This window comes from Lactuca sativa, chromosome 5 (genome assembly GCF_002870075.4).
Source record: "Lactuca sativa cultivar Salinas chromosome 5, Lsat_Salinas_v11, whole genome shotgun sequence".
Classification (NCBI taxonomy): domain Eukaryota; kingdom Viridiplantae; phylum Streptophyta; class Magnoliopsida; order Asterales; family Asteraceae; genus Lactuca; species Lactuca sativa.
This window is the reverse complement of record NC_056627.2, coordinates 257,901,121-257,921,102: the sequence shown is the minus strand read 5'-3', so window position 1 is coordinate 257,921,102 and position 19,982 is coordinate 257,901,121. Positions and strand designations below refer to the sequence as shown.

The following is a 19,982-nucleotide window of genomic DNA, read 5'->3' as shown; positions in this document are numbered from 1 at the left end:
CCGCCGTCAACGAGGAATAAGCGAGCACCTTTTACCGCTGCTTTGTCGCTCACAGTTCCGTCGTCCTTCTTCTTTCTCCGGTGTTTCGTTCAAGTTTTGACCACCATCGGCCGCTGCCGTTGCATTTGTTGCTGATGAAGCGAGAGTTCGAGCCCCGCTGTGGTCGCCAGGGCTGTTACTATCGTCGTCGTACGACACCGTGAGGTGGGTGGTTGTTTCCGTTTCCGAGCAAAGGACGTGTATTATGTGCGTGTTTTGGTGTGCGTTCTAGTGTACAAGATGTGTCTTGCATCCATGGGTTGTATGAGTGACTTTGGCCGGAAAACCCACCGCCACCACCATACACCACTGTGTTTGTGTGTATGTGTTAGTGGGTGTGTGTGTTTATTTCAGATTTAGCATTGTAAAGTGTATTTACAAATTGGAATAATGAAATGAAAACTGAAAACCACCACCGTGAGGTGGTGGCTGCCGCCACTGGCCGCCATGTCGGGTGGCGGTGTGTCTTGCCTCGTCAAGTGTGATTCGTTTGGGGTGCTTGAAACCCTAATGGGCCTTGTTAGGCTAATGGGCCCAATGTAGCCAAATGGACTTAGTGAAAACCCTAATGAGTCTAATGGACTCTAATTGACCCAATAAAACCCTAGTGGGCTTAATGACATTCTAGTGGGCCTAGTAGGCCCAATAAAGCCCTAATGGACGTAAAAGCCCAATAAATTGATAAATGGGCTAACATTTGGGACGGAAGAACCGTAATGCCAATAAAACCCTAATTTGGGGAATTAATTGGGACACATGGGAATTATTTAATAACTGGAGATATTAAATAATAATCGTTGTTGATGGAACCTTGCTCTTGATGAGACCTCGCTTCTAACTCTGGGATGGGACCTTCTTGGTTGCCTGGTTGTGACTGCAAGATCACAAAGAACAAGGGCCGTCAGCCGCTTCCCGGGAGAACGCTCCGACGGTCAAGTTAGGATGACTTTAGGGTTTGAGTTTGTTCTTTCTAGGTCAGTTTGGGAGCTTACCTCGCTAGTGTGAGAATGCGTCCTTTTATACCTAGCGCCCCTGCCTGGTCCGTACCAGACAGGATCGCTTTTTTGGGGAGACAGGATCAGAGGAGCTGATTGGAGGGTCATGCGCCTTCCACTGTCAGAGCGCTCTCATTGGCTTTGACGGTAATGCTCTGAACCCACTGTTTGTCTCCTGGTCGTACTTTTGTCTTGGAGCGAAGAGCGTCACTTGGCGGGCGTGAGCCTTTCGCCTGGGCGTTCCGCTCCCGGGGGCGCCAGCGGGCGCTGAGCCTACTGGGCTGGATCTGGCTGGTGTGCCCGATTCTAAGGCTTGGATGCAACTCTGTTGTGCTGCCCTAGGCACGCCATCAAGTCCCCCAGTCTAGTAGCCGTAGCGTTGCAGCGCTAGTTACGGCGTTCTGGACTTAACTGAATGACGTGTGCTCGCTTTTCTTTATCCGTCGCTCCGTTTTTAATGGTGACGTGACTGTTGGCAGTTACATCATCACATAGTCATTTAAACGTCCCGCCTCTTCTTCTTCTTTAAGAGGGTCTGTGCACAGTTTCTTTTGCTTCCTCTGTTCTTCTTTTCTCTTCGTGTTCATTCTTCTTTCCCTCTTATGGCTAATCTTCCTGGTATTGTCCCTTCTTCTGCCGAGTACCGAAAATTGGAGGTCATGTATGGCTTATCCTCCTTAGAAGGTGTGGAATTTCCCTCTGCTGGCTCTAGTATCTCTTCCCCCCCCCCCCCCCCCCCCTCTGGAAAATTGGGGTTTTCCTAAAAACCCTAGATGCTGGCATACGATTGCCTCTGACATATTTCCAAGAGGAGGTTCTTCAGAAGGATGGTTGTAGTCTTCAGATGTTGACCCCCAACGCTATTAACAAAGTGGTTGCCTTCGAGATGATCTGTAGAGCCAATGGGTATGTTCCCGACTATTTCGTTTTCAAGTTCTTTTTCCGGTTCTGCCTTACCGGTGACAAGTGTACTTTTTCGGCCCGGCGAGGGGGGCATGCCTTAGTTCTTGATGGGCGTACCCCCAAGAATTGGCAAGACAAGTGGTTGTGGGTGAATCAGGAACTGGTTGGGAGTGGTCGTTACCGTGCCAACACTTTCGCCGATACTGTCCCCAAGCTTTTTCCTCATAATCAAGAAGTCGCCGATTACCTGAAAAGTGTGCAAGTAACCGCTGAAGATTACTCCGAAGCGATCATGTCCGGGGTAGGGATGAGCCCCTCCTGGAGGCGGCGTGGCAAGATGGCGGTGTTCTACTCCGTCTTTGATGGTGAGTGTCGCATTCGCTCTCTTTATTTTACTTTTGGTGTTTCTTTTAACCGCCTCCATGTGACTTGCATTTCATTCTACTTTTCTTTAGGTGCTGAGTCTTCCTTATCCATGGATGAGGTGTTGCCTAAACGCTATCGAGGCAAACTGGAGTTTCGTGAGGTGGATCTGTTCGAGCATCTTCCCCCTCCTCATCGGGCAGATCGTCTGAACACCCCTACTCCTCCAGTCCCTCCAGCGGGCTCGTCAGTGCCTGGGGAAGATCCTTTGTTTGCCTGCCCAATTTCCTCTGTTATGACAACGGGCGGTGTTCCTTCCTCTTCCCCGGAGGACTGTGAGGACAGCAAAGAGGGTATTATTGCTGACGTTCGGCGGATGCAAGCGAAACGGAAGGCTATGCAGGCGATGGGTGAGCCGGTGACTGGCGCTCCTCCCGCCCCCAAGAGAGTGCATACTAGGCGCAGCTTTTCTCGTCTGCTGAGCTCGATGAGTTCCACGCCAGTAAACTCCACCTCTGCTGGCGTGGTTGTGATTCCCGATGATGACGTGCAACAGTCTGAGGGGGTCAATAGGGCGACTGAACAGCCCGGTCTTTCGGATTTTTCTTCAATCCCTTCTCCAAGTGCTCCGTTTGCTCCCTCCAAGCTTTCTTCCCCAAAAGGCTTCAACCCCACCGGGCCAGTTACAGTTTCCGCAGATGGTGGCCCCGGTGATGGTGTTTCTGGGTCGGCGGTTTTTGTGCCATCTTGGGATCTTCGCGACGATTCTTGTCTTTCTGTTCGTGCCAATGCCTTGGAGTTCTCGTGCCATGCCTTCCCTCCGGCTGCAGTGGGGGATATGGATGCGATGGGTAGCCCTGCCCTTTCTCACAACATGGCTTATGCTGCGGCGCAAGTGATGTTCTATCTTGTTGCAGGTTCCCGGCGCATCCATAGCCTTGGTGAGATGGAGGCCGCTCATGCCACCTGCGGTTCGCGTGTGGCAAGCCTGGAGCACCGTCAGGGTGAGCTTGGCGATGATCTTTGCTCCACCGAAAAGAAATGTGAATTGCTGGCGTCTGAGAAGAATGTTCTTGATGAGGCTAGGGTTGCATTAGAGGCCAAGGTTGATTCTCTCACTCAAATGAATGAAGGCTTAATGATCCAGGTTGAAAGTCTCGAGCATGACGTCATTGACCGTGACAAGCTTGTGTCGTCGCTGCAAGCAGATGTGTGCGCTGTTCGTCGAGATTTGGATTGGCTGCTGCAAATTGGTGTTGTGCGTATCGTTGATAAGCTGATAGAGCATCCTGACTTTACCACTGCTATCAGTCTTATCCGCCATGCTGCATATGTGGCCGGGGTTGAATTTGTCCAGAAAACTTTAAGTGGTGGTGAAAGTGGGGAGGCGGGTGCTAGTTCGTTGTCTGTCGGGCCTGTGGTTAGCATAAGTGATGCTCTCTTATCCTTTGCTAGTATGGATCACGCAGGTCTGTTGGGTCTGGGAGAGATGAGTATTGATGGTTTGCGAGAGTTGTGTTCTTTTGGTTCAGAGGGCACTCCTGAGGATGCTGCGAGTCGTGAAATGGTGCTTGTGAATGACATTGGTGTGGGAGGGAATGGTAAAGATTGTGGTGCTAGTGGTGATGGTCGAGCAGGCGTTGGAGGTGGCGATGTTGATGATGTAGCAGATGATAGGGAATTTTCTGGTGAGTTGGCTAGGAAAATGAGTGCGGATGATGTAGTGGAGGGGGTTGTGGTTGGTGATAAGTCTGTTGGTGATGGTTCGAAGCCGTAATACTTCCTTGTTTTGTTTAGTCTATGTGTTTTACTTTGCAATGGTTGAATTGCCTAGAACAATGTTTTTTCTTTTATATGTATGTGTTTGATATGCACTAAGCATTATCTGTTATCTCCTTTTGCGTTTTGTGCTTGGCTTATTTGTTTATTGCCTATTACTCAAGATGTGCCAAATATTTTGTCTTGTTTGCTATTATTGACACGCTAAGTGTTCACATTGAGTGCGCTTAACACTCATCATTCAATCGTTGGAGATTACACTAAGTATGAGAAATCAGCAATTGCATTACTATTTAACCGTGGGTTTTTTAAATACACTGAGTATTGAGCTCATGTCACTTATGCATGGAATTTTATATATGTCGAGTACTAAACTCATGCCTTTAAATATAGGAATACACTGAGTATCAATTCTCATGTCACTTAGCATGGATAAATGTACTCTAAGTACTTCTAAGGTGCAATATACTGAATGGGATATCAACCAACTAGAGTTACATCTTTCCTTTTCCTTAGAAAAAATATTTCTTTAGGTTCCTAGCATTCCATGTTCTTGGAATGGGTCTTCCTTCCATCGTCTCTAACACATATGCCCCGTTCCTATTTGCCTCTATGACCCTGTATGGGCCTTCCCACGTTGGGCCTAGCTTTCCCTGGGGCTGTGCCCGACTGGCCTCATTTTTCCTCAAAACATACTCGCCCACTTTGAAGGCCTTCTCCTTTACCCTTTGGTTGTAATACCTTTCTGTTGCATGTTTATACGCAGCTTGGCGTACTCCCGACTCTTTGCGCTTCTCCTTTAGGATATCCAAGTTTATCCTCAGGCCTTGTACGTTGCTTTCCTCATCTTGGTTGGCCACCCTTATCGTATTCACTGCCACTTCCATGGGGAGCATGGATTCAGTCCCATATGTCAAGCTGAAAGGAGTTTCCTTTGTGCTTTTCCGTGGTGTAGTCCTGTATGACCATAGCACCATTGGTATCTCCTCTGCCCAATTCCCTTTTGCTTTGCCCAACCTCTTTTTGATCCCATTAACAATGGTTCGGTTGGACACCTCTGTTTGACCGTTCGCTTGGGGGTGTGCCACCGATGTGAAGCGTTGGCTTATCCCTTTGGCAATGCACCATTCTCTGAACGGGTTCTCAGCGAATTGCAAACCATTGTCACTGATGAGAACCTTAGGTGTTCCAAATCTTGTCATGATGTTTTTCCACACAAATTTTATCATGTGCCTCCCAGATATGCATGCCAATGGTTCAGCTTCAATCCACTTTGTGAAGTAATCTACGGCTACCACCATATACTTCAGCTTCCCTGGTGCTTCTGGGAATGGACCCACTATGTCTATGCCCCACTGGTAGAAAGGCCACGGGCTGGATATGTTGCTTAGCGGTGCCGGGGGTTCCACCTGGACTGGGGCGTAAGATTGGCACTCCCCACATTTCTTGGTTACTTCTACTGCGTCTTGATGTATCGTTGGCCAGTATACCCCCATTCGTAGCACCTTTCCTGTCAAAGCCTCGCTCCTTCGTGTGCGCCTACCTGCCCTGAGTGTGCTTCCTGCAATATCTCTCTCCACTTGGCTTGATCTAAACATTTTAGCCATGGAGACGTGAACCCCTTCTTGTACAACTCCCCGTTCACCATTGCATATGAGGGCACCTTTATACGTATTTTTCTGGCTTCGTCATGGTCGTCTGGCAACACCCCTCTCTGGAGGTATTCCCGGAACGACGTCATCCATGTGGGTCCTGCGGGTGTCAGGATGTTCACCTGCTGTTCATCAATGCTTCTCTCCCGGAGCACCTCCACTAAAACTTTCTTTGACAGGTGGTTGAAACAAGTGGACGCTAGCTTGCTCAAAGCGTCTGCCCTTTTATTCTCACTTCTGGGTATCTGCTTGATTGTAAATTGGCCGAATGACCCTACCAGTTGCTTTACCATCTTTACATACCTTCCCATTCTTTGGTCTCTTACCTCAAAACTCCCATTGACTTGGTTCGCTGCTAACCTTGAGTCGGTTAGTGCTATTACAGCTTTCGCACCCATCTGTTTGGCGAGTCGCAATCCTGCGAGCAGTGCCTCATACTCTGCCTCGTTGTTCGATGTATGGAAGTCGAAACGGAGGGCGTAGGTTACCTCTTCTCCTTCTGGACTATTCAGGATCATCCCCGCCCCTGAGCCTTCCCTGCTGGACGCTCCATCCGTGTATAGGGTCCATGAACCATCGTCGGTAGGGGCCTTTTCAACTACCCACACCTTTTCTTTCGCCGGGTTCCCTCCGTCAAGAATTTCTAGTAAGAAATCAGCCAACGCCTGCCCTTTGATACTTGTTCTTGGGCGGTAGTTTATGTCATGCTCTCCTAGTTCAATTGCCCACTTGGCCAGCCGACCCGACGTCTCCGGCTTAAGCAAGATCTACTTAATGGGGTAGCTTGTGAGTACCTCGATTTAATGTGCCTGGAAGTATCGCCTTAATCGTCTCGCAGCGTAAATGAGTGCCAGCACCAATTTTTCCAACGTGGGATAATTGAGTTCTGGTCCTTGCAGCGCTCTGCTAACAAAGTATATCGGTCTCTGCTCTCCTTTCCTTTCCACAGCCAATACCGATGATATCGCTTCACCTGACGTCGATAGATACACTTGTAATGTTTCTCCCGGGATGGGGGTTGCCAGTGTCGGCAGCTTGTGCAGTGCCTCCTTGATTCTCTGGAGCGCCTTTTCAGCTTCATTCGTCCATTGGAAATTGTTTTTCTCGATGCATCCCTTTAAGGTGTGGAACAGTGGCATAGCCTTGTCGGCAGATTTTGAGATGAACCTACTTAGAGCTGTGAGCTTCCCGTTCAGACCTTGTGCATCTCTAAGAGAGTTTGGGGTTGGCGTCTCGATGAACTCATCGACCTTGATCGGGCTAGGTTGGACGCCTTGTCTAGTAACATAGTAACCCAAGAATTGCCCCTCTTCCACTCCAAACGTGCATTTGGCTGGGTTTAGTTTCATCTTGGTTACCTCTAATGTTTTGAAAGTCTCTTCGATGTCTTGCAGCATTTTTTCTTCATTTGGGCTCTTGATCACCATATCATCTACATATACCTCAATATTCCTTCCAATTTGCTTGGCGAATATCGAGTCAACTAGCCGTTGGTATGTCGCCCCTGCGTTCTTTAACCCGAAAGGCATCTTGGTGGAGCAGAACGTGCCATGGTCTGTATAGAAGGCTGTTTTCTCTTCGTCTTCTTTGCTCATCAATATTTGGTGATACCCTTTGTATGCGTCCAAGAAGCATTTTAGCTTGTATCCCTGTAGCGACTCTACTTTCTGATCGATTTCCGGGAGTGGGTAGCAATCTTTAGGGCATGCCTTGTTTAGATTAGAAAAGTCGATACACATGCGCCACGACCCATCCTGTTTACGGACCATAACTGGGTTTGCGATCCATGTTGGGAACGTCGCCTCCCTTACTATTCCGGCCTCCGTCAGCTTAGACACTTCTGCATTGATCGCCCTGTTACGGTCTCCTCCTTGTACCCTTTTATTCTTCTTAACCTCTTTTACCCCCAGTTTGATCATCAGCTTATGTTCGATGACCTTCCTTTCTACCCCCACCATATATGTGGGGGTCCAAGCAAATACATGTTTGTAGCGTTTGAGCAGGTCAACCAGCGCTCTTCTCGTGTGGCTTAGGAGGTCGCTTCCAACATCGATCGGCTGATCGGGATATCCCTCATTAATTACCTCCTTCCCTTTTTCCGGATTGCCCCTGGGCCTCTTGGGCCCTTTGGTTATTTCTACTGGCTGCATAACCGTATAGCACCGCAATTCTCTGGGCGGAGTGGCCAAAACCGTGGCTTTGCCCTTTGGTGTGTCGAATTTCATGATCCCATGCATGGTTGAAGGTACGGCCCCTAGCTTCAAGAGGGCGGTCCTTCCCAAGATGATGTTGTGTTCTGCTGAGTGTCGAATGACCACAAAGTCTATCAGGGCGGTCTTCTTCCGCTGCTTTTCATGGCTAGTGATTGTTAGGGGGAGGTGGATCGTGCCCAACGGCCACAGGCTGTGGCCGGTGAATCCCACCAGCCTACCCGTCGTAGGTCGAAAATTGTCTTTCCAGCGATCCGGGAGAAGCCGGAAACAATGCTCATAGATGATGTCTGCTGAGCTCCTGGTGTCGACATAGACCCTGTGGATAGTCACGTCTTTGATGGATGCCTGTATTATCAGAGGGTTGTCGCCCTTCCAACCGTCTGGCCGAGGATCCTGTATGGAGAACGTGAGCGCGCGTACGGGCGGCTTAACAGTGATTTGCTCTCCTCGCTGTTCCTCCCTACTTCTTTTGCTGCGTATCATGAATATCTCCTTGGGCTGAACTCCTTCGCGGGATGGACCCTTGGCGTTCTCAGCATCGAATTTGGCGCGTAGGCTTTGCGCCACCTCCACCAGGTCTCCCTTAAGTTGTTTCTCCTCCATCTCCTTTTTTAGCACCGAACAACTAGTTGTATCATGTGTTTTGCTTTTGTGGTACTCATAGTACCGACTCTTAGACGAATTGGTTGGCTGTTGTTTCTCAGACACTGCATATACTTCTGGGCGGCGACCCCGTCTGTCGTCTTTAATAAATGGTCAGAAACGCGGTGATGGTCTTCTTGCTTGGCCATAGTGTCTTCCTCCCCCTCGGAAGTCCGCGTGGGTCAAGGGGTGATGTCTAATCGCCATAGCCTTCAAGTAGGCCTGCTTGGCTGCCTCACCCTCTTCCTGCCGTAGGTACCGCTCCACTCTTTCTTTCAACTCAGCTCGAGTTAAAGGCTTCTTTCCCATGAGTTTTTGCGAGAGGGGCCCAGGCAAGAGTCCCCATGTGAAAGCACCAACGATGAGCCCTTCGTCATGCCCCGGTACATCCAGCGTAGCATTTATGAACCTTGTAAAGTATTCTCGAACAGTCTCCCCCTCCCTTTGTTTGCAACCTATAATTGAATGAGAATCGCCTTTGTATTTACGTAGCTGCATGAAGTTGGTGAGGAAGAGGTATTTGAGCTGAGCGAAGTTTGAAATGTTGCCCGATTGTAGCGTTTTGAACCATGTGTCGGCGTTGCCATCGAGCGTCGTCGGGAAGTATGTGCACCAAAACTTCTCGTTAAGTTTTAACGACGTCATTGTCCATTCATACGTATCAATGTGGCTATCTGGGTCGGTGGTTCCATTGTACGTTTTAAGCGTCGGGAGCTTCGCAGTGTTTGGTATTTCGTAATCCAGCAGCTCTTTAACGAACGGAGATGTTACACTCCAGGAAAAACCATCCTGGTTTGGTGCAGTTGACGTCCCTTGCTGGTATTGCGAACTCATTCCATGTTGTAGGGGCGTAAGGTAGCTTGGGCTTGGTCCATAAAAGGGGTATGGTTGGAATAGTAACTGGAGGGGATGTCTAGTGGAGAAAGGGTGCATGGTCGCAACAGGGTTGATCATTATCGGCTGTTGTAAGCTGTTGTTCGGGGGAATAGTCGGTCCAGTCCATGCTCCGACCGTTGGGTATACGGGTGGTGAGTTGTTCATCGTGATTTGCGCCAATGATGGTAATAGCGTTGCAGAATTCTGTCCACCAGTCGTCTGGAACGATGTAGGTGTTACGAACGACGGTGAAAGGTTGAAAATGTGGCTCGATGGAGGTGCAGTTGAGTGGACTGTCCGCGTCTGTTGCAGCGGCGGCGCAAAGAACGGTGGCGTCTGAAGCTGTGTGGGCGAAAGTAGCTCCACCGGAGTTGCTCTTTGCTGAGACGACAACGGTTGCGAAATATTTCTGGCGGCTACTGTAGAACTTCCTTCGCCCAAAACTGGCCTACTGGTCGCTGTAGGCGGTGGCGTTTCGTCCAACATTGCCATGGGACGGATGGAACTAACTGGTCGTCCCTCGCTACCGTTGGACACCATTGATGCTTGATTTCGTGCTTTTGTTTGTGTTCTTCGTCTCACAAACGGATGGCGCCAAATGATGGAACCTTGCTCTTGATGAGACCTCGCTTCTAACTCTGGGATGGGACCTTCTTGGTTGCCTGATTGTGACTGCAAGATCACAAAGAACAAGGGTCGTCAGCCGCTTCCCGGGAGGAGTTCCCGGGAGAACGCTCCGACGGTCAAGTTAGGATGACTTTAGGGTTTGAGTTTGTTCTTTCAAGGTCGGTTTGGGAGCTTACCTCGCTAGTGTGAGAATGCGCCCTTTTATACCTAGCGCCCCTGCCTGGTCCGTACCAGACATGATCGCTTTTTTGGGGAGACAGGATCAGAGGAGCTGATTGGAGGGTCATGCGCCTTCCACTGTCAGAGCGCTCTCATTGGCTTTGACGGTAATGCTCTGAACCCACTGTTTGTCTCCTGGCCGTACTTTTGTCTTGGAGCGAAGAGCGTCACTTGGCGGGCGCGAGCCTTTCGCCTGGGCGTTCCGCTCCCGGGGGCGCCAGCGGGCGCTGAGCCTGCTGGGCTGGATCTGGCTGGTGTGCCCGGTTCTAAGGCTTGGATGCAACTCTGTTGTGCTGCCCTAGGCACGCCATCAGTTGTCAAGAAATTAATCTAAGTAATATTGGACTTAATGGGTTAAGTGAGAAGACTTAACCCTAATCATCATTTTATGTGAAAACCCTAATTTCACTTGGGTGTATTGTTGGACCTTTTATTGGGCCTTGATGATTGGGTTATTAAATGGGCTATCCAAGATCAAGCAAATGGTCTAGAGTAATTTAATAGCCTAGGGTAAGGCCCATGTAAGGGGCTTGGGCCCAATTTGGAAAATTGGGCAATAGACGAGCCATAGTTTGGGCCTTAATGATTATATGATGTTGGGCCTTAGAATGAGACCATGTATAGGCCTAAGCCCAATTTGGAAAATTGGGCCATGTGTTGGGCTTTGATTCCTAATTGACTTTGGGCCTACGGATTGGGCCTTGGGATTGAATAAGCCAGGCTAGGGGTAATGTAGTAGTTACCCAAAGAATGTACGTATGGTTATGTATTGGGACCCAATTATTAATTGTGTGTTATTTTGGTGTTGACAGTTCGGGAATCTGCCAACCAACAGTTGGGGTCGAGTCTGCGGGACTTCAGCAAGTGGGGGATTGTGTCTTCGGGACTTCAGCAGCGTGAGGTGAGTTACCTTCCAGTAGCGGTGGGTCTACGGCCACAATGTCGGCCCACCAGTAGGAGTTCTATGCTAGATGATTGTCTATGTGATATCATCTAGGTTTGCTACTACCTGATATGTTACATGCTGGCATGATATGTTATATGTGATAGTAGTAGAGTTCGGTTGTTAGGACCGAAGGGTAGGCCAAACACCCTAGATATGTCTGACAGTATGTGATGATATGTTTATATGTTGTGATGATATGTTATATGCTGGCATGGTATGTTATATGTGATAGTGGTAGTAGGTGGGGAATAGTCCCCAAGTTCGGTTGTTAGGTCTGAAGGGTAGTTCGGACACCCCAGATATGTCTGATAGTATGTTTATGTTATGATATATGTGATAGTAGCAGTAGGGGTGGAATAGTCCACGAGGGTCGGTTGTTAGGACCGACGGGTAGGTCAGCACCCCAAAATGGCTTGACATTGGTAGGTCAGCGCCCCAGAATGGCTTGACATGGGTAGGACGGCACCCCAGAATGGCCGCATGGGTAGGTCGGCACCCCATAATGGTCGTACGGGTAGGTCGGCACCCCAGAATGGCCGTATCGGGTAGGTCGGGCACCCCAGAATTGCCCGGCAGTATATATGTTATGTGCTTGTATGGTATGTGGTATGATGGGGGAACTCACTAAGTTTCGTGCTTACGGTTTTCAATTTTGGTTTCAGGTACTTTGTGTTTAAAGGAAAGGAGTCGGCTTGATCGCAGCGCATCACACTATGGTTTTCCGCACACGAGATCTTTGGGATTACACTCTGATATTGTTTTATGATAATATGTTTTGATTATTTCTACTTGGGTTTTGACATGACATGATATTATGGATGTTTTCTTATACTGTTGGTTTTATAATAATGTATTTAAAAATGAAATTTTTGGTCTGTGTTTTTGGGATGTTACACGACTCGTCGAGTAGACTTTAAGTTTCGCGTCCAAATTCTGTTCCTACTCAACGAGTTTGGGGCCTCTAACTTGTCAAGTTCCTGTTCAAAAATGAATAAATTGATTTAAAATACATACCAGGAACCGGACGTTACATTTGATAAATCTGATTTATCCTTGAAGCTTGATTCCTTTGATCTTCAGTTGCTTTTGAAGGACTATTACCCAAAGTAGAGTACATCTAATGGTTCACACCCAAAAGTCAAGAACCCTATAAACTAAGGAGAGAGATGAGAGAAAAGGGAGGGCCGAAATTCTCAGCCTTTTAGGAGGAATATGAGGGATGAAAATATGAGCACCCCAAGGTTGTGGTGGTAATAGGATAACCCTGATTTGAATCAATGAAATAATCGGATTTAATCATGATTCAAAACATTTCCTTATATGTTACTTCGAATAATTATGGAACCCTCTATGGAGTCTCCAAAACTGTCCACCACCTATGGGGTTCCAGAATGTTCTATTTGTTCAACTATTGAACAATTAACATTAAGTCCCTACACTACTAGATTAATTCCAATTAATTCAACTAGTTTCTAATTAATTTATTAACAATTAATAAATTAATAAACTATTTTCTCAATATCCTAAAACTATTTTTAGCTATTATTGCTTTTGAGGGCAACTCAAAAAGGACTTTTCTATTATTCCTAAAGTTACACCAACTAGTTATGATATTGGACACCCATTTCCAACACTAAGTCCATTCTGATATCTTTCGGTGCTACCATTACACCTTTACCAATCCAACTACTTTTTGTGTAAGATCTTCGTCTTCCTATCCAAAATCACAATTTTTTTCTCCATATAGTTCAGATACTCGTCCACCTATCATCCAAAGGTACAACAACGAATTCATTTGTTATGCAATTCCTTGACTAAAAAACATGGAAAGTGTTATGGATCTGACTAAGCTCCCCTGACAGGTCCAAATGGTAGGCAACCTTGCCTACCTAAGCAATAACCCGAAATGGTCCAATATACTTGGGGCCTAACTTGCCCCACTTCTGAAACCGAATGACACCCTTCTAAGTTGAAACTTTTAAAAGCACGAAATCTCCAACCGGAAACTCAAGATCGAATCGATGTCAGTATGCATAACTCTTATGAACACTCTGAGCAGTCTATAGTCTCTCACGTACCTACTGAATAAGATCGGTAGTATTGATCACGACATTAGTGCTTCTCATAACTCTTTGACCGGCCTCTCCCTAAAAAATCGGTGTCTAAAATTTCCTCCCATAAAGCATGTCAAAGGAGGCCTACCAATATTGGAATGAAAGTTGTTGTTATAGAAGAACTCTGCCAATGGTAGATATGAATCCCAACTCTTACCGAAGTAAAGTACACATGCTCGCAACATATCCTCAAGAGTGTGTATCATCATTCACTATGTCCATCAGTCTGAGGATGATAAGTTATGATGAAATGTAATTGTATGCCCATTTCATCATGAAGCCTCTTCCAAAACTTAGAAGTAAAATGAACATCCCTATTAGAAAACACTGAAACTAGCATACTATGTCGAGAAACCACCTCCCTAACATAAATATATGTGAGCTTTTTGGCTGAGGAGTTCTCCTAAATAGGCTAGTGGACACTCTTGTTCAACCTGTCGATAATCACCCAAAACATGTCCACCCCACGAGGAATATTTGGCAGCTTGGTGATAAAATTCATTGTGATATGATCCCACTTCCACATTAGGATATCAAGAGGTTGCAACTTGCTATGGGGCTTCTAATGCTCAATCTTCACTTTTTGACAAGTCAAATATCTCACGACATACCATGCCATATCCATCTTCATACAGGGATACAATAATTATGTCTTAGGTCTCTATACATCTTTGAAGCTCTTGGATGAAGTGGAAACTTGGTCTTGTGTGCCTCATCCATCAATGTTTGTCAGGACCCATCTGAATACGAAACCCAAACCCAACCATGCAAGTTCAACCACGATTATCTATATTGAAAGCTAAAATCTGCCCTACAATCATTTCTCTTTTACAATTCTCGTCATTGACTGCCTCGGTCTGGGCCTTCTTGATCATCTCAAGTATCCGACTTACAGAATCAACCACCATATTGACCTTGTCTGGATGATAAAGGATCTCGCACTCATAGTTTTTCACAACATCCAACCATCTTTGTTGCCTCATGTTTAGATTTGGTTGATCCATCAAGTACCTCAATATATTATGGTCTGTATAAATGGTACATTGAACCCCATACAAATAGTGTCTCCAAATCTTGAGAGAAAAGACTACTGCTCCCAGTTCTAAGTCACATGTCGAATAGTTAGCTTCATGAGGCTTTAGTTATCTTGAGGCATAAGCAATTACTCGACCCCGTTGCATAAGATTGACTCTGAACCCCATGATTGATGCATCACAAAAACTACCATATCATTAACACCATTGGGAAGGGTCAACACAGGAGTCTCACATAACTTCTACCTTAAAGTCTCGAATGTTATTTGATGCTCAGGACCCCAACAAAAAACAACACCCATCTTTGTCAAACGGGTCAATGTGACCACAATCCTGAAGAAATATTGAATAAATCTCCTATAATATCTTGCTAATTCCAGAAAACTTCAAATCTCATAGGAAGTCGTCAGAACTTTTCACTGCATCACCACCATAATATTGCTTGGGTCGACCAATATACCATCCTGATTAACGATTACCAACTGTACGATTCATGCCCACAATCACATTGACTTCTCTATTAAGAATGGGAACGCGGTCGATCGAAAACTTTGCTATGAAAATCTCTAACCCGTAGTCACGATAAACCTCCTAGGCTGAAAGTGTACAATCATCGAATTTGGTGACCTCTAATGGAATATCAAGTTTTCCCAGAGCAACATCAAAACTCCTATTAAATGACAGTGATACGAAGGACCGACTCGCCTTAGAGTTAAACAATACAAACGCAGGTATGGAATAAACTACTAGGAATGTACCTAATTACAGACATAAAAATAAGTATACGATAATGAATAATCAACATAAAGGATAAGTAAATACACACCAGTAAAAACAAAACATCTGGCATTGCATGGCTTCCTCAACTGTAAGATGATAGGCCCAACCCTTGGCCTTCGGAACCTCAACTCGACCCTGATGCTCACCGTTGATCATCAAAATTGCAGGTGTTGGAGCCTACATCGCACATGATGATGCCAACAAGGACACTCAGCCTTGAAATCGCCCACCTTGTTGCAGTTGAAACACACATACATCCCCTGCTTATAGTCACGATTGCTTATAGTTCTTTTTATCAAAATAGAATTAAACAAATTGAAATAGATTCAAGTTGTTTTATAAATAAACAAATAAATGGTTTAATATATTGTTTATGTAATAAGTTGTAACTAGTAGCAGTATCTTGGACGTTGCATCCAAATTTTGTGTGTGCATGAAAGACAAAAGTTAATTAGAAACTACTTATATTATGCAAATGTGTCAAAATTTCTGTCAAATGCTATCAAAATGCTACATTTATTATCAAAATGTATTTGTAAAAAAAGTTTGGTAAATTTGTAAAAAAAAAAAGTGTTTACCAGATTTAAAAAAAATTAAAATTTGGTAAAAAATTATAAAATAAAGGGAATTGGGCGGTGGAGGGGATAAATGTTGCGGAAAATATAATAGGTCAATAAGCAAGTCGTAATTTGTGATAAATTATATTTAATTATAATATAAAAATGCATTTCGTACAGTGTACTTTTAGTTTCTTATAACAAATATATAAAAAAAACTCAATTTTTTACATGTTTTTACAACTATATATGCATGAAAATGAATATATAAAAAATAAAAAAATGATGTTTTTAAATAATTTTTAAATACCGGAAAATCTTAAAATACATACATAAAAACAAAGATACAAATCTTTATGAAAAAATATATTTCTACAGAATACTAATTTTATAAAAATGATTTAATAAAAAACAAAGATGTAAAAAAGTTGTAAAATATAATATTTATAAAATATAGAAAATGGATTAATAAATATAATTTATAAAAAAAAAAAAAATTTTGGAAACGGCCAATCTATAAAAACACACCCAAGTAGTAAGAAACTATGAGGGAAAATTTAGCGGTTACATATTACATATATAAAGAAAATTAAGTCTAAGACGAAAAAGGACAAGAGAGCCACTCTTCCCGGTTACAAAAACCACCTTTACCTCTACATTTTACCCACAATTAAACTAAAGCTCTGATATTGTCCACCACACCATTCGGAGTGATGAATTTTGCTTGGAATATCCGATCATTTCTAGCTCTCCATATACTCCACAGCATCCCGTAGCAAATGGCTGTTAACCGTTCCCTTTTCTTAGGGCATCTCCCCCAGTTGGCTGCAAAAGAAGTAATTTCTTCTACATTATGGAAATCGATCTGATCTATTCCGCACCAGTTAAGTATGGACTTCGTGACTGACTTCGCATAAGGACATTCCACCAAAATATGATTTGCATATTCAATTCCACCGATACATGAGCTACAATTACAAGTGTCGAGAGTAACCCCACGATAGGAGAGGGCTACAGCCGACGGTATTTTCCCCATCACAGCACGCCATATGAATGTAGTTACTTTAATTGGAATGAGTTTACACCAACTTATTTGAAAATGGTGTACATTTGCGTTGAAGCCCTGATCAATCTTTTTCCTAAGGAGGTCCACCCTATATTTTCCATCCGCCGATAGTAAACATGACAGCTGATTGACCCCAGGTTGTAACCGTATCGAATCCATGTCGTTGACTAGACGTTCTAGTTCAGAGGAGCAACCAGCAACAATAGGACATGATCTCCCATTCCATATATTCCCGCCTTCGTTTTTTTCTCTCTGAAACCTTACATGACTTCTTTTTTTCAAGTTCATATAATCTGGGGTATTTTGTTTTCATGTTTACACCACCAGCAGCCCACGGGTCATGCCAAAATAGAGTATTATCCCCAGATTTGACAATTTGCATGAAGATATCATTATAACTAAGTCCCAGTGCATCAATATCCTTTTTAACTCCAACAATATTCTTCCAAACTCCAGTTATTCTTTTTTTTGCTAAGTACTCAACAGGTTTATTTCCCAGGTTATGAAGTCCTACAATGACTCTGGCCCATAGTGAGGAGGGTTCAAATTTAAGTCTCCACCACCATTTAACAATGAGAGCAACATTCAGTGTACGAATTGCTTCGACTCCCAAGCCACCAAGTTCCTTAGGAGCGATAACATTCTCCCATGAAACCCAATTAATTTTATTTTTTTCTTCGTGACCCCCCCCCCCTAAAAATTTCCTTCTTATCTTCTCCAGTTTTACAATGACTCCGATGGGAGCTCTAAATAATGACATGTAATAGGTAGGAAGATTTCCTAGAACAACTTTGATTAAGGTAAGCCTTCCGCCAAATGAAAGGGTTTTAGCTTTCCAACGAGAGAGTTTGTTTCGAAATTTTTCAATGATTGGGTTCCAGTTTTTTATCAGGTTCATGTTGGCTCCAACCGGAACCCCAAGATAGGTGAATGGGAGTACACCAGCCTCGCATCCAAGAATATGTGCCCACTGTGCAGTTTCGGTGTTAGAAGCCCCAACACCAAAAACCTTGGATTTATGAAAGTTTACTCGCAAACCTGATGAAACATGAAAACATTTGAGAATGCGTGCTAGGTTTTTTAGATTTCACCTCGACCATTCACCGACGAACAACGCATCATCTGCATAGAATAGATGGGATATTGCTGGACCATCACCCGGTACTTGAATGCTATTGAAAATGCCCTTTTCAACAACATATTTCATTCCACCATTCAATCCCTCCATAGCTATTATGAACAAAAAAGGTGAGAGAGGGTCTCCTTGTCTTACGCCTTTTGTGATGTTGAACTCCTTGGTAGGAGATCCGTTGACTATCACAGATGCACGAGACGAGGCTAGACACCCATGTATCCAAGATCTACATTTCGAGCCAAAACCCATCTGAAGCAGTATCGAGTCTAAAAATTCCCAATTTATGGAGTCAAAGGCTTTATCAAATTCTACCTTGAATAGCAGGATCTCCTTCTTGATACTTTTTTCCCATCCACATAAGTCATTAACAATTAGTGGGTCGTCAAGAATGCTTCGCCCCTCCACGTAAGCCGATTGTTCCTCACCAACCACCTTGCTAACAACTGTTTTAATCCTGGTAGCAAGCATCTTTGAGATAATTTTATACATACAGCCAATTAGACTGATTGGCCTGTAGTCACAAAGTGATGTCGGGTCCTTAACCTTGGGTGCAAGAGTGATAAACGAGGAATTGCAGCCCCGACCTATAGAACCAGTTTCATCGAAATATTGTATGAATCTCATGATATCTGCAGCGACACAACTCCAATACTTTTTTAAGAACTTAAAAGTTAACCCGTCAGGGCCTGGGGCCTTATCTCCTCCGCATGACCATACTGCTTTCTTCACCTCATCAATAGAGAATGGAGCCTCCAATCTAATAGTGTCCATCATGCCAATAGATTAGATATGAGAGTTTACAGGTTTTGGTCGTGAAATCCATTTCTCCTTAAATTTGTTTTGGAAGACTGAAAAGCCTCATCTTTGATTTCTTTCACTTCTGAAGCCCATCTTCCGTTTATCATTAGACCTGCAATTATGTTTTTCCTGTTATTACTGTTTACGTATCCATGGAATAGTTTTGAGTTTTCGTCTCCATCTATAGTCCATTTCAGACGCGCCTTCTGTTTTTGGTCCATGGCTGCCAATCTTTCAAGTTCCAGTATCTTCTGAAGGCAATTACTTCTAGATGATAGTTCCTCTGAGGTGAGTGCCCTTATTTCAGCAGTCTTTTCAATATTATGAACTTTTTCTTTAGAGTCTAATAACTCTTGTTTCTCCTTTTTGTGTTCATCTTTCTCCACTTCTTTATCTCTTCCTTTAGGTGGCGCAGTTTAGCCGCAAGATATGAATCCGCGTTACCATATCCTGAAAATCCAGCCCAAGCATCTTGTACAATTTTATCTAGACCATCTAACATTAACCACGAGTTATAGAATTTGAATGAGGGAGATCCAAAGTCTCCACTGTCAGAGATTAGTGTAATTGGGCAGTGATTAGATAGATCACGGGGCTGAGCCGTAACAGTTATTGAGGGGAAAGTAGCCAAAAAATTCGAGCAAGCTAGGAATCGGTCAAGTTTGCTTAGCTTTGCATCAACTCTACTCATGAATGTGAATCTTTCACCACACATGGGAAAGTCATGAACCTCAGCTAGCCTTATAAAGCGATTAAAATCTGATGCACTGGTTGAGCAAAATTGGGATCTGAATCTCTCCTCCTTCCTCCTTACAATGTTAAAATCACCGAAGATTAACCATTTACCTCTTTTTGTTTGCTTGATTTGAAGTAATTCACGCCATGTTTCTTTTTTCTCCAAAGGAGTGTGAGGACCATATACATTTACAAATATGGTGTTGCCAGTGCTTCCTTTCCAAGTACCAATTATTCTTAAGAAGAATTTATGTTTAATCACCTCTAACTTTTGAAATTATCTAGTGTCCCAAATGGAGATTAGACCACCTGATCTTCCATTAGCGTTTACCCCTTCAAAGTTGTATTCCGGAGAATCCCAACAACCACTGACATTAATCTTAGAGTAATCAAGGAGCTGTGTTTCTTGGAGACCAACAAAATTTGCTTTGTATTTAGTTTTCAATCTTCTAACCCAGTTCACCTTGGCATCTACTCCTATGCCTCTGATATTGAGGGAGATGCAGTTC

The 19,982-nt window shown here is 44.4% G+C and overlaps 2 protein-coding genes across 2 annotated transcripts; both read right to left on the bottom strand.

The window, feature by feature from the left end:
• Positions 1-5,592: 5,592 nt before the first annotated feature.
• LOC128126001 (uncharacterized) lies at positions 5,593-8,547 on the bottom strand. Its single transcript, XM_052763669.1, has 2 exons — positions 6,541-8,547; positions 5,593-6,498 (listed from the first exon to the last, which is right to left on the bottom strand). The coding sequence occupies exons 1-2, from the start codon at positions 8,545-8,547 to the stop codon at positions 5,593-5,595; spliced, it is 2,913 nt and encodes a 970-aa protein (XP_052619629.1).
• Positions 8,548-16,409: 7,862 nt separating this feature from the next.
• LOC128125999 (uncharacterized) lies at positions 16,410-17,093 on the bottom strand. Its single transcript, XM_052763668.1, has one exon. It carries the CDS (start codon positions 17,091-17,093, stop codon positions 16,410-16,412), a length of 684 nt encoding a protein of 227 aa, XP_052619628.1.
• Positions 17,094-19,982: the final 2,889 nt, after the last annotated feature.